This window comes from Fukomys damarensis, unplaced genomic scaffold, assembly GCF_012274545.1.
Source record: "Fukomys damarensis isolate Sample0158 unplaced genomic scaffold, DMR_v1.0_HiC HiC_scaffold_6, whole genome shotgun sequence".
In the NCBI taxonomy this organism is placed as follows: Eukaryota; Metazoa; Chordata; class Mammalia; order Rodentia; family Bathyergidae; genus Fukomys; species Fukomys damarensis.
In genome coordinates this window covers 14,307,125-14,322,839 of record NW_022900918.1, presented here as the reverse complement: position 1 = coordinate 14,322,839, position 15,715 = coordinate 14,307,125, and the positions used below count along the sequence as shown (strand labels likewise).

Sequence of the window (15,715 nt, the reverse complement as noted above, 5' to 3'; positions counted from 1 at the left end):
ACCAGCTGCTGCTGTCTGGCCGGGCCCTGGCCGACCGCTACCGGAGGATCTACACCGCGGCGCTCAGCGACAGGGACCAGGGGGGCGGCAGCGCTGGACACCCGGCCTCCAGGTGCGTCTCTACAGTGCCCTTCCATGCCTCACATGCCGCGTGTGCACCCGTGTGTGTGCATCCTTGTGTCGAGAGCGCGTGTGTGTCTACGTACGTGCGTTCCCAGCTGTCTTCCAGTCAGCTCTTGATGCTGGTGGTAGAAGCACTTAGGCAAGTACGAGGAAGGTGCGGTGGCTGCAATTTCTGCACCGTATGTGTGTTTGTGTGTGTGTGTGTGTGTGTGTGTGTGTGTGTGTGTATACTGTGTGTGGTTAGGATGGATGAGAACATAGCATGTCATGCTAGAAGAGGTGATGGTGCTCGTCGGTTATGACACGTGTGTGTTTGTATTGTTGAGAAAGTAGGCACGGATAGAGAGGACAACTGTGTTTCACGAAGAGAATTTGCAAGAGAGGTGAAGGAAGTGGCGTTTCCAGTGTCTCTGCCGCAATGTTGTTTGCACCCCCTCTTCCCCCGGCCATGACATTCCTTCCTCTCCTTGCCACCCTCCATAAAGGAAATCTGCCTTTCACTAAAAGGAGCAATGGTATAAGGTTAAGGATAGAGTCGTATTTTACGACGAGTTTTTTATTATCCGGCTAGAGCTTGCATTTTAAGAGGTTTATGAATAAGTGATGCAGATGGAAATTTCTGTAGATATGAAAAGTGTCTCAGATTTTTCTTTTAGAGCTGCACTTTCAAACAGGGCCTTTTGGCCTTCTAGAAATGTGCTTCCAGCTGCTCTTGTGTTCTGATGTCCTATCGCCATTTCCCATCATCTGTTCTATTTCCCCTATTACTTACAGGCTTTAGAATCAGAGGGAGTTTTGTAGAGAAAAGGGAAAGGCTGAAGAACTTCAGAATATGACAGCTGGTATAGTATTCAGCTGCCACCAGCTAGAAAATTTGAGTAGTTCCAAGATGCTTTCATTTATGCTGGGTGCACTTTAGTTTTCTTGATGTGGATGCTAAGTCACTTTCGTTTTCTTTTTCTCAAAATGTGGGTGCCTTTTTTTGCTAAGGGCTCTCCTGTTGTTTTCTTTTCTATGCCCTTGCATGCCACATACCCTGAAGGATGGTGACTGACTTGTTTCACCAGCTTTGACAATGGTAATTGGGAGTTGCCTTCATCTTTTCCTACAGTTTCTTGCAGTACATGGAGAAAACATAGTCAGATTTTTGTCAAATGAGTAAAATAGTTTATTATATTTATTGAATGGGCAGTTCATTAGGCAATAACCATTTCTCTCATTGTAAAGGGGCTGGGCTGTAAGCAGGTATTTGTAGCTTATCAGTGTGCACTGTGGTTTATCAGTTGGGAGAGTTAAAAAGATGGAGCTTTGTTCACACTTTTTCTGGTTAAAGCAGTCTTCTTATGTCTATAATGTTTTCAGGATTGGGAATATAAGTAGTTTATTATATTGATAAAATGTAACTGCTCTTTACTACCTAAACTGAAGGCCAGAGTAATACAAGTCTGTTTCTTATAATGTTTTTGAAAATGGTACAAAATATTGGATAATTTGCTCTGATAATTAGGAATAATTTTGAACTGTGAGTCAGTAAATTATTGCACTGTAAGTAAATCCATACAAACCTTTCTCAAAGATTTTACATTACTTTGTATATTATCTGCAAGACTTATGCAATAATTAGTGACTGGCATATTATCTTTACTTTCTACTACTTTACTATGCAGTTATATTTATCAAGAGTTGATTAGTGCTGTTAGACAAATTAATGTAGGTTAATCAGATACATAAAATTTATGAGTGGTTTTTTTAGTCTTTGGTTTATTTTGTAAAAACCATTAATAAGTAATAAGTGATTGGTTCAAGTATTTCAATAAGTACTCATGCAAACGAATTGTTCACAACAATATTATTTATTACAGTTAATATTTTTTTTTCTAAGTTTTAACAGCAACTACTCTTTATTGAGGACCAGATTAAGATTTCAATTACAGGCCAGGCATGGTGGTGCATGCCTGTAATCCTAGCACTCCAGAGGCTGAGGCAGGAGGATCACAGAAAGTTCAAGGCCAGCCTGTGCTACATAGTGAGTTCAAAGCCAGCCTGGACTATGTAGCAAGACTAGTCTCAAAAAAACCTAAATAAATAAATAGAAGATTCTTATTAAAGATAACAGAGAAGAGCTAGAATTTAAGCTATAATTATTTGTATAGGGCACTAGTTGAGTTAGAGAAGAGATAAATGTAGAATGAAGCAAGAATCAATGATGAAGCTCTAGTGAGCATCAAGTTTAAACGTCAGAGAAAGGAGACAATGAAGGAAACTGTAAAAATCAGAAAATCAAGAGAACCATTTGATAATAAGTAGCACTTCTGGTCCCAGGAAAGTGGATTGAAAGTTCTTATAAGTATTAAGTGCTGAGAAAAATGAGAACAGTTTCTAGGTCGCTGATAACTTTTGAGGAAGTGATTATAGTTGATGGATGGGGTAACCTGGGGGAAGATTGAGGGTTGCTGGAAGGATATTCAAGTATGGGAGGATAGGTAGGGTATTCACATATAGCAAGGTAAGTGGCAAGGGAGAGAGTAAAGAATTGAGAGGAGGATAATTGATAGAGGTCAATGGGCTATCTTAGGGACAGGTCTAAGACGACAGGTGGAAAGGTTAGTATTGGAAAAAGTTAGAGACTTGTCTTCTTTTAATATGGAATGGGAATTTATCAAGAGTGGGAAGTGTATCCATTTTGATAATCTGAATGTCTAGCATACTTTTTTTTTGTTTTCATTTTGTAAATATCAAAGTGCTTATTGTGTGATTGGTAGTGGTGAAGGTGCTGAAAGGGTAGCAATTAGTTCAATAGACCAGGTCTCTATTGTCTTGGAATTTACGCTTTTGTGGGAGAAAATGACAACTGGTAATTTCTGTAGGTAGTAAGTAGTAAGTAACTATAAAGAAAATATGACCAAGTTAATATGAAGAATATTTGAAGATAAGATATAGTCAGTGACGTGGTCAGAAAAGGTCTCTGTGGAAGTTAAGATATAATGATGAAGAGGCAGATCTAGAGGAATCGTGTTTTAGGAAATTATAAAAGCCTTGAGGTGGGAACAAGCTTATGTTCAAGGAACAAAAACATGGCAAATCATTTATCAGCCAATGTGTTGGTCATACCTGATGTACACAGCATAAAGGACAAAGGGTTTCAGAGTATTCAGTCCTTGGTAGGTTGGCTCCAAAGCACAAACATCATTGCAGAAGGGTGTGGCAGTACAAAGCTGCTTAGTTCATGGCAGCCAGGAAGCAGAGCAGGGGAACAGCAACAGAAAGGAAGGATTGGGTGACTAGAGATGGATCTTCAGATCCATCCAGACTGGTGGCTCTGAAGCCATTTGAGTTGACAGTCCACCTTAACTATCAAAGCTAGTCTTTTTGTTTTTGTTTTTGTTTTATGACAGTGTCTGGCTATGTAGTTCAGGCTAGCTTTGAACTCACTGTTTAGCTTATCCTGGCCTCAAACTCTGAGCAGTCCTCCTGCCTCAGCCACCAGAGAACTGCGATTTTAGGCCTTTTCCCCCATCCCTGTTTAAAACCAGTGTTGAATGAATGAATTACTATAGTTTATTTTGTACGTGCAGGGTTGAGGAGTTTAGGGATCCAAGACTAATGGACTGTCTGAATTTGATAGCCTGCTAACAAAGTGGTTAAGGGCTTGTACTCTAATACAGTACTAGAGTGGTTTTAAACCTTGCCTCTGTCATTTGCTAGCCATATAACCTTGAATGCATTACATAACTTCCATGCTTCAATTTCTTTTAGTGTAGAATCTGGATGATAATAATAATAGCAATAATGTGGGTTGTTTGTAGATTGAATGAATCAATATATGTAAGTGCCTAAATGTTAATAAAAGGTATGTGCTATTTTAGTTTTGTTTGTTGAAAATGAGGGGTTTGACGACTTGAGAAAGCAAGGATCTTTCCTTTTATTCTTGTTTTTGGTCTCTGACTGACTGAGTATGGAAAGAACACATTTGTTAAAGAACTGAATATATATGTTTTTGAATGAATGAGACTAATCGGAATTTGAACATTCTCTTAAGGAGGGGGGTTGGACAGGAAAGAAATGTTTGTTCCAGTCTGAGTGGAAATGGTAGTATTTCTTTGCAGCTGGGAAGCACTGTAGCTCAGTGGCTGAATGTTAGAGCTCTTGAAGTAGATGGCCTTAGTTCAAATTGCAATTTTACCTCTTCTTTGTGTTGTTAATGTTGGGCAAGTTAATGAGATCTTATTTGTTTCTTGTGACATCATAGGATTATCCAGAGGACATTGTGTCTACATATTAAGTGTTCATTAAAGGTTAGCTGTTATTGTTAAAATCATGTTTAAAATTCCAGTCAGACTAGTATTATAAACTTTTTTTTTTTTTTTTTTTTTTTTTTTTTTTTTTTTTTTTTTTTTTTGGTACAGGGGATCAAACTCAGAACCTTGTGCTTGTGAAGCAGGCGGTGGAACCACTGAGCTAAATCACCGGCCCTATAAATGTTTTAACTTGACAGAGAAGTGGAAAAAACTTTTCATTGACTGATTCAGAATTAAAGTGAGATGGGGGAAAAAAAGAAATTGAAGGTTTTTGGTGACAGTGTTTGACTCCATAGTGAAAAGGGAAATGATGGCAAGAAAGAATTGATAAGTCTAGAAAATAAAGAGGAGTCAGGATATCTGGGTCTTGCAATGGTAGAAGAATAGTGTAATGGAATAGTAGAGGAGATTATGACCAAAATGGGGAATTACTTTTTCTTTTCTAAGGTGAGCTTATTTCCTTTAGCTGCTTTCTTTTGTAGTAGAAATGGTACTTTAACCCATTTTATGAATGTATGGAATTTCAGTTGTAAGAGGTTAAGTAGTCAGTTAACCCAGCAAATATTCAGGGATTATTACTCAGCACCAACCATTAGTCTATAAAGATTTATAAGTTGCAGTTCTCAGACTTGAGTGTGTTTTCTATCTGAGGGTAAAAGTGAGAAAAGCAAGTACTTGGGACATTTTTTCAACCAAGTGACTAAGAAAGCCTAATCAGGAATGGGAATCTGGGCCTGCTGCAATGAACAAACAGAGGTGAGAAAGTACAGTTTGTGAGTAGGTGTGAGGTTTCTGTTAGAGATAGAAAGCAGGTGTCTGAAGGAGAGGAAGAAAATTCATTTGGAAAATGGAGCCTTTGGCCAAAGGGTATAAAGCATCTTGAAAAACAAGTAAAAATTAGAATTTACTTAGAACAAACTGATCAGTCCTGAAGAGATTACTATAGTAATGTGTTAGAAAATGATATAGGATTGAATTATTATATGTATATCTGTATTTGTGGATAAGTAGAATTTTCCCTATATAGCTGTTAGATCTATAGACTCTTGTATAGTGAATAAACACATATTAAGCCAAAAGATTGCCTTTTTGGCATACTGGTAGGTAGAATATGAAATGAACTAGTCTTCCAGCTCAAGAGAAGAGAAATATCTTGTTTTGGGTTTTAAAAAGAAAATAAAAATATTAATTTGAAAATATTTGCTTTAAAGTCATACTGGTCTCATATTTTCCTCAAAAACAGATTAAACATACAGGTTTTGCTGGGAGGGATTAGGCTGAGATAGTTCATGATTTTGACTAGATATTACTACATTCCTTTTGATGTTGTCATATTTTTTACAAATTTGGAATTTTGGTATGATAGTTTCTGTGATATAAATCAAGCATCATCACAGAAATGTGGAACAGCAAAGGAAAGTGGCATATTTAGTTTGATTCCAAGCTTGAGAAGTTTTATAGAGCTCAGCAGGTACACATGTCCTACTATTAAGTGATTCTCATTATTTAAAAGTTAAGTAAAATACTTTATCTTCCAGTTTATGTGTATTCTTTTTCAAGCAGTAAGTTGTTGGCACATGCATTCTTATTAAATATTTGACTCTGCTGTTGGTATTACTAATAATAATAAGTACTACTGTTAATATTTATTACTGTTAGGAAATTCTTTTGGCTGTGCGGAGGTTCAGTAGAGGGCTTCTATTTGTCAGTGCTATCCTAGCAACCATTGCTCCTACTGAAAGTCCAGCCTGACAACAGCAGAGACCAGTCATCCTTCAAGTCCAAACAATTCTTATACCTTGGAAAGGACTGTGATTCATTTTGACTGGATTTGACACATATTCTGGGTGTGTCACCAGCACAAGGATAAGTCAGGTTAGAGACTCCTTTTACAACAAAGGAGGATCCATAGGATCCATTTGTCTCATCATGTGCCATACTATCCAGAAGGTGCTAATCTGATAGAAAATTAAAAGCCCCCCTACCCTTGCAATACTAGGGATTGAATCCAGGGGTGCTCTGACACTGAGGACTTTTTACTTTTTGAGACAAGATCTCCCCATGTTGTCCGGACTTGCTTCGTGCTTATTATTCTCATGTCTCAGCTTCTCGTAGCTCGGATTATAGGCATATACCGCCATACCCAGTCATATTATATCCACTGATAAACCTATATAGACACATCGTAATACTAAAGTTCACAGTTTAGGATTTACTATTAGAAATGTACATTATGTGGGATTTGGACAAATTTATAGTGACATGTATCCATTGTTAGTATCATAAAGAATGTTTACACTGCCCTAGTTTTGTCTGCTTCACTCAACTTTGAAACCAAAGCATCTGCTGATGTTTTTTTCATTACTGTCTCCATAATTTTACCTTTTCCAGAATGTCATATATTTGGAATTATATAGTATGTAGCCCTTTCAGAATGGCTTCATTGACTTAGTAATACATGTTTAAAATTCTTTCTTATCTTTTAGTGGCTTGATAGCTTATTTCATTTAATGCTAAATAATATTCTATTGTCTGGATATATCATGGTTTGTCTTCCTGAAGGATATCTTGGTTGCTTCTAAGTTTTAACAGTTAAGAATGAAGTTGCTATAAACATCCATTTGTAGGTTTTGTGTAGACCAAAAAGTACAGTTGTTGGATTATATGGTCAGAGTATATTTAGTTTTTAGAAGGCTGCCAACCTTGATTCAGAATGGCTGTATCATTGTGCTTTACTACTAGAAAGTATGAGAGTTCCTCTTATTCTATTTCCTTGGCAGCATTTGGTGACCTCAGTGTTCTGGTTTGGCCATTTTATGCGTGTATTTTATTGTTGTTTTAACTTGCACTTTCCTGATGACATATGTTGTGGAGCATTTTTTTCATATGCTTATTTTCTATTTCTATACCTTCTTTGATGAGGTGATTGTTAAGGTTTTTGGCCCTTTTTTTTTTTTTGGTACCGGGGATTGAACTTGGGCTCTTGTGCTTGCAAGGTGGTGAAAGCACTGCGCTAAGTCCCCGGCCCTTGGCCAATTTTTTAATTGGATTTTTTGTTTTGTTATTGACCTTTGGAGTTCCTGATATAATTTGTATAACAGTATTTTATCAGTTGTGTCTTAGCAAATATTTTATTCCAAACTGTGTCTTGTCATCTCATTCTTTTGACACTGCCTTTTTTAGAGTATCTAGTTTTTAATTTTAATGAAGTTGACGTAACAGTTATTTCTTTCATGGATTATACCTTTGTGCTGTGTCCAAAGACTCTTTGCCACACCTATTATCATTTCAGTTGTCTCCCACATTAACCACCTATGAGTTTTGTACTTTTATGCTTTACATGTAAGAACTATTTTCCATTTTGTGGTAATTTTTGTAAAGCATATAAGATCTGTATCTAGATCATTTCTTTGCATTTGGATTTCCAGCACCATTTATCAAAAAGACTTAATTTATGACACTCCATTCATTGTATTGTATTGCTCCTTTGTTAGTTGTCAGTTGACTATATTTGTGTGAGTGTATTTTTAGACTCTCTATTCCATTGATCTTTTTGTGTCATTCTGTCAATGCCATGCTGTCTTTATTACTATAGCTTTTTTATAATAAAGTTGGGTAGTGTCAGTCCTTTAACTCTGTTCTTTTCCTTCAGTATTTTCTTGGCTGTTCTGGTATTCTACTTATCCACAAAAACTTTAGTATCAGTTTGTCAGAATTCACAAAATAATTGCTGGAATGTTTACAGGTATTTCATTTGAGACAGATCAAGTTGGAAAGAACTAACATTTTGATAACATGCAGTCTTCCTGTGTTTAAATATGAGATGTTATTCAAGCTTTTTGATTTCTTTCATCAGAGTTTTATATTTTCTTTGTATAGATCTTGTATATATATTTATACCTATGCCTTTTTGGGGAGTGGTGATATAAATGTAAATGGTGGTTTTTAATTTCAAAATCTTCTTTATTGCTGATGTATTGGAAATAAACTTTTTTGTATATTAACCTTATAACATGTAAACTTGCTATAAACTCTTTATTAGTTCCTGGAGTTCTTTTGTCTGTTCTTTTGGATTTTATACATGGACAATTATGCCATCTGTGAATGAAAACAATTTATTTCTTACTTCTGGATCTCTATACCTTTTACTCCTTTTTATTGTTTTATTGTATTAGCTCAGGCTTTCAGTATGATGTTGATTAAGAAGGGTGACCATATGTCCTTACATAGTTCTTGATCTAAGTGAGAAAGCTCTCACCATTATTATGTTAGCAGTGAGGCTTTTTGGGGGTGAATATTCTTTACTAAGTTGAGGCAGTGCTCCTTGATTTCTAACTTATTGACAATTTTTGTCATGAATAGTGGGTTGGGTTTTGTCAAATGCTTTTTCTGCAGCTATTAAGATGATCATGTGATTCATTATTTTTAGGCTGTTGACATGATAAATTATATGAATTTATTCTCACTTGGTTGTGGTATATTATTTTCTTTATAAGTTGTTTTATTTGCTAACATTTTGTTCAGGATTTTTTTTGCATTATATCACAAGAGATACAGGCATGTAGCTTTCTGATCTGAAAATGTCTTTTGTTTGGTGTCAGTGTTAGGGTTATTTAGTCTCATAAAACGAACTAAAAAGTATTCATGCTGCTTCTGCCCTCTGTAAGAGATTATAGAGAACTGATTTTTTTTTTTTTCCAGTAGATCTGATAGAATTCGCCAATACACCTCTTGGGTTATCTTGAAGTTATTGATTCAGTTTCTTTAAGTGGTATAGACAATTTAGATACTCTGTATTCTTCTTATGAGTTTTGGCAGATTGTGTCTTTATAAGGAATTGGCCCATTTCATCTATATTATCAAATTTTTTGCTATAAAGTATATACATACCTTTGTTTTTCTTTTAATGTTCATAGGATGTGTACCAATGTCTCTTTCTTTTCTGATTGTTTCTGTTTTTATTCCTTACAGTGTTTTTTCTTTCCTTTTCTTTTCTTTTGGTCATTCTAGATAGCACTTGTCAGTTTTGTTTATAACTTCAAAGCACCAACTTTTGGCTTTGTTATTTTTTCTATTATTAACCTATTTTCTTTTTTTATTTACTTTTATCATTATATTTCACTTCTTTTCACTTTGAGCTTTCTTTGTTCTTTATTCTAGTTTTGTAAGGTAGAATCTTAAGTCCCTGTTCTTAGATTTTTCTTTTTCTCATATAAGTATTTAAAGCTATGAATTTCATCTAAATACTATGTAAGTGCATCCCTGATATTTTAATTGTTTTATATTTGTCACTTAGTACAAATTACTTTTAAATACTTATTGTGGTTTTATCTTTTACCCACCCATCTTTAAGAATTATTTTTATTTTCTGATATAAAGTATTTTCTTATATTATTTTTATCACTTTCTGATTCTCACTGTGTGATTTTGATTGTTTAACATTTATTGAGATAATGAGGTATGTTTTATTCAGAATATGTCCTCCGTTGGTGATTGTACCCTATACACTTGAAAAGAGTGTGTGTTCTGCCATTTTGGGATGTAGACTAAAGTAAATGTCAATTACTTTAAATTAGATGGGATTTTATGCCTATATTTGTTTTTGTCTAGTTTTATCAGTTGCTATAGAGAGAGGCATATTAAAAATATTTCACTTTAATTGTGAATTTGTCTTTGGCCCTTTAATTTTGCCAATTTTTGTTTTATACAGTTTGAATGTTACTAGGTACATATATATTTATAATTGTTAAAAGTTCCTGCTGTATTCTTTCATTATTATTATTTTATTATGATAACTCTGTCTTTATCTCCAGTAGAACTATTTAGGATGAATTTATTTTTCTGGTATTGCAATAACCTTTCCAGATTTCTTATGCTTATCATTTGCACATTAAGTTTTCTCTACCCATTTACCTTTTCACCTATCTGTATCATTACATTTACAATTTCTGTCTTGTGAGCAGCACGTATAGGATTTTACTTCACTCCTTTTAAAGAATATCTACTCTATCAATCTTTGCCTTTTAATTGGAATCTAAATTTTATTTAGAATCAGGTGTGTTCAACCTGTTCACTTGCTTGGGATGCATTAAAAGGAATTGTCTTGGAATGCATATAAAGTATAATTTGTTTAATGTATGTATAACAGACTTAAAAAAATTTCTTATTAAAACATTTAAAAAACAGCGTAAGTGGCCTATAGGTTGTAGGTTAGACATGCTTGCTTTAGATCATTCATGTTTAGTGTACATAATTAGTGATATGGGTGGGTTTTAAATTTACCACTTTATTGCCTTCTTTTTACTTCTTTGTTTCTCTGTCCTTTTCCACTTGATTTTTGGATTATTTTTTAGCAGTTCCCTCACATTCATTTTTTTTTTTAATCAGGAATTGAACTCAGGACCTTGTGCTTGCAAGTCAGGCAGGCGCAGTGCCACTGAGCTAAATCCCCAGCCCTCCTTCCATTAATTTTTACACTCTAGAGATATAACTAACCTTTCATAGTCTACTTAGGGTTATTACTATACTGCTTTTCTTGAAATAGAAAATTTGTGACCGTACAGATTCTTTTAGTTCTCCTCTCTGACTGACATATATGGTATACTGTAGTCGCCATACTTTTAAAACCTCATCACACAATATTATAATTTTTGTTGTCAGCAGTCATATGTATTTTAAGGCACTTATAGGAAAATATGTAGTATTTTGTGTTTAGCTCTACAGTATATGATTTCTGTGGTTCTTCCTTCACTCCTGAATATACATCCTTTCCTTTCAGCATGTTGCTTACTACAGCATATTGCTTGCGGTAGCATTTCAGTTTGCTAAGGATAAATTCTTTTTGCTTATCTGAGAATGTCTTTATTTTGCCTTCATTCCTAAGAGATATTTTAGGGGCATACAGAATTCTAAGTACGCACTTGTTTCCTTTCAGCAGTATTTGTTTGCTTGTTTATTTTTTGTTTTGTTTTGCTTTTTGGTACCAGGGATCGAACTTGGGACCTTGGGCTTGTGAGGCAGTTGAGTTGAACCACTGAGCTATATCCCTAGCCCTGTTTATTTTTTTCTTTTAATTAATTTTATTTGCACATTTAAGGTATGACAGTCATCATTGGAAATTTGCACTTTTACATCATGCATCTTGCTTCTTACTTTTTCCCCATTCCCCTGCCCTCCCTTCCATCCCTCCACTCCTCTGCGTCTACAAAGACTTTGTTTCCATTTTCTCTTTTTCTCATATTAATTACATTCCCTTCTTTCTTTTCCTCTACCCCTCCCATTTCCCCTTCCTCTTTGCACCTTAAGGTTTATTTATTTTTGAGACAGGATCTCACTTTATAATGCAGACTGGTCTGGAACTTGTTGCTGTTCTGGTTCAGCCTCCAGAGTGCCAGGATTACAGGTGTGTACCTCCTCACCAGCCTTCCTTTCAGCACTTTAGTCATTATTCTGCTTTCTGTTTAGTCTCTGATTTCTGACAAAAAATATTTGGCAATTTGAATTCTGTCCCCTTCAATGCATTGTGTTATTTTCCTGTTGCTGTTTTCAAGAATTTTAAAATTTTAAGAGATGTTTAATGGTGCATACCTGTGATCCAGCATTTAGGGAGGCTGAGCAGGAGGATTACAAATTCAAGGGGATATAGCAAAGCAGAGCCTATTTGGCAAGTACAAGGTCCTGAGTTCAATCCCTGGTACCAAAAAAAAAAAAAAGGGAAGAAGAAGGAGAACAGAGAAGGGAGAAGAAAAAATTCAAGTCTTATCTCTGAGCAACATACTACTGAGAACCTGTCTCAAAATTTTTTTGAAAAGGGGGGCTCAGGATGTAGCTCATTGGTTGAGTGTGCTTTGGTTGGATCCCTAGTACAATAATAGCATTGACAGTGCTCCATGCCTCACCTTTTTTGATTTGTTTTCATCAGTCTGATTAGATGTGGGTAGCCATTGTTTTCTTTGAATTTACCCTCCTTGGAAATTGCTGAATTTCTTGTATCTGTAAATTTGTGTCTTTCACCAATTCTAGGGTTTTCTATGCCATTTTTTCTTAAAATATTCTGCTCATATTTCTGTCTTCATTTTAAAATTCCAGTGACAATTATGGTAAGACTTTTGAGATTTTTTTCATAGATCTCTTAGCTGTTCAGTGTTCCTTTTGTCAATCTTTTTTCTCTTTCATTTCAGACTAGGTAACTTTCATTGATTCATTTTCATATTTACAAACTCTTTTCTGTTGTCTGTGTTTTCACTGAATCATGTAGTGAATTTTTGTGTTTTATTATTCAATTTAATTTTTAAAACATAATTTCTCCTTACTGAAAACTTCTTTTCATACACTTTGTCTTTGCCTTTTCTTGATGGAGTATATTTATCAATAGTAGCTGATTATCTTAAAGTTGGCATCTTTTGTCTTATCCCTTGAAATTGATTATAATTTTTTGCTTTTTGTGTTTTGAGAATCTTGAGTTGTATCTTGGACACTGTGAATGTCATCTTTTGTATTCTCTGAGGCTTATTATAATTCTATGGAGAATGTTGATTTTTGTTGTTTTTTAGCAGAGTATTAACTCATGTAGGTTTAGACAGCAAATTTGGTGTTTCTCTTTGTGAGTGGTGGTTCAAATTGTAGTTCAGTTTTCAGGGCCTTTGCCTACACTGGAGTGGTCTGAGTTATACCTGTGTGTAGCTCCAGAGTAAGCTCAAAATTTACTTGGATTTATGGACAGGATTAGGATATCCCTTTCTGTATATTTCTCCTTTGAAATAATTTTTTCTGTATTGTCCAGTGTGCAGGAGTGCCTTTTCCAGTTCCTTTGCCAAAAAGACAAGGTTTCTCTTAGAGTTTTAATGACTGGGATGTTGCTCTGTAGTACAGTGATTGCTTCCTGGCTTTCAGACAGAACTGTTTGAAAAAGGACAAAAAATAACTAAGCAGAGTCCTACTCTCATAGGTTGCTTTTCAAGTTTTGATCACTGTCCACAGTCTGCTTTTGTTTATTTTTCAAAGTCCCCAAGTAATATCCCCTTTGCCCTGAGCTTTGTCCAGAGTTGTAAACAGTGGGGATAATAGGCTGCATTTGTGTTTATGCTCCATACTGGAATCAGAACACCCTTCTGTTAGATTTCCCTTGCCATATGGTAGAGCAGCCTCCATGTTAAAATATGGCTTCTCCCTAAAAGGACAGGCGTCTTCTTCCCATCGTGCCTCTTCTCCCACCAAAAGAGTAACCTAATACTTGCTACCTCCTTGCAGCTAGGGATGTCACAAGCCCCACTTAGTGATGTCACAGGCCCCTCCGCTCAACTCCACCCCAGCTCAAACTAACCCCACCCTGCTCCAAAAAAGAAGCTCCCTGTTGCTTTTCTCTCCTTTGTTCAGAGACAGCCCTGCAGATCCTTTCCCATAATAAAGGCTTGTTAGGGTCCAGGTTTGGTCCTGGTTTTCCACCTTTTTTACCTAACACCTTCTCTGGCTCTTAAGATTTATCTGATTTTTAACAATTTGAGCACATTTGTAAAATATGTTTCTGTGCGTGTGTTTATTCTGCCTAGTGTTCATTGAGCTTTTTATATCTGTGTGACATTTTTATTTAATTTGGCAAGTTTTGACCTTTATTTTCTCAAATATTACTTTAGACCCAATTTCTAATTTCTTTCTGGGAATCTAGACACATGCTATTATTATATATATGTTTGACTGTATATGCAATCATATGTATGAGACCTAAGTATTATACATAGTACATATGACATCTATGCATATGATATATATTTGACATATGCATATGATTAGATAGTAAATACTTCAGTAGTTTTGGACCATGAAATCTGTGTTGTAATAGATAATATGTAAATAGTATATATTATGTGCAGTCATAGATAATATGTAAATAAGTGAATATAGCTATATTCCAGTATAACCTTACAAAAATAGTTGATAGGCTAGATTTGGCCTGCAATCTGTAGCTGGTAGTCCATGAGGTAGTTGTTACAGTAACATTGTGAATTCAGAAGTAAAATCAAAGAGGTACCAGACACAAATACTGGCAAAAACAAACAAACAAAAATAGTGGAGAGATGAGTGAATAAGAATGAAAGGGATAGAAGATATAAGACTAGGGGGCCAGGGATTTAGCTTAGTGGTTCTGGCGACTGTCTCGCAAGCGCAAGGACCATGATTGATTTTTTGCCTAGATGATCTGTCTGTTTTGCGATAGTGGGGTATTTAGATCCCCCACTACAATTGTTTTAGTGCTTATTTGGTTTTTCATGTTACTTAAAATTTGTTTTATATAGTTTGGGGCATTTATATTTGATGCATTTATGTTTATGATTGTTATCTCTTCCTCTTGAATTGCTCCCTTTGCAAGGCTGTAGTGGCCTTCTTTGTCTCTCTTAATCAGTTTTGGTTTGAAATTTACTTTGCGAATAAGATTGCTACCCCTGCTTTTTTCTGGGCTCCTGTCGAGTGGAAAATTGTTTTCCACCCTTTCACTTTCAGTCTATGGGCTTCTTTTTGCACTAGATATGTTTCTTGTATATAACATATTGTTGGATTTTGCTTCTTAATCCATTCTGCCAGTCTGTTTCTCTTGATTGGTGAGACCCTACTTTTTGTTCTCATTGCTCTTGGGATGTTTCTCTGAGACCCAGGATAAATGCATAATTTTCATTACAGTTGTGTCTTGATTTGTATTTTCCTGCACTATCAAAACTAAGTTTAAAGTTGCATAAAGGTTGTTTTATAGTTGTGGTAGTGACCCTATGGCATGCATGCTATTTGTTTGTAAGATAAAAAGATGGTAGTGTATGAGTTTTTCTCGAAAACCTCATTATTCAGGTTAAATTGTAGTGTTGGCACTTTGCGATGAATAAGTGGGTTTTGGCTTGCAATTTGGACATTAGACTCTAAAAGTTTTGCCATCACTGGTCTATAGCCACAACTTTTCAAAGATTTCTCCTTGCCCCACTGCCCTATTTTCCTACCCTCTTTTCATTTTTTCTTCTGCTGCTCTCCTCATGTGATAACTTCTAAATAGGATAAGGAAGTTTGAAGCTATGTATAGGAAATCTGTTTGCATCTCTCCCCTAAATCAATTTGAACTTCAAAAATCTCTTATTGCTAATTAGCAGGCTAGGTTAAGTAAATAAAACATTTCTGCTTAGTAATCAGGCTACTATTCCTCACTAATTTATTCATTGATGCTTGAACACATTGATGAGAATATTATTACATTAATTACACAGAAGAATAGGTCTGCCTTCTACAGAAAACCATAAGTTGATATATATATATAT

At 35.3% G+C, this 15,715-nt stretch overlaps 1 protein-coding gene across 1 annotated transcript in view; it reads left to right on the top strand.

The window, feature by feature from the left end:
• Positions 1 to 2: 2 nt before the first annotated feature.
• The window catches only part of Mycbp2 (MYC binding protein 2), a gene marked incomplete at its 5' end in the record, with an annotated part of 279,711 nt that continues 263,998 nt past the window's right edge, over positions 3 to 15,715 (top strand). Inside the window, one exon of the mRNA XM_033760909.1 lies at positions 3 to 112. Within this exon, the coding sequence (XP_033616800.1) occupies positions 3 to 112 (110 nt within the window). The remainder of the gene's footprint in view (positions 113 to 15,715) is intronic.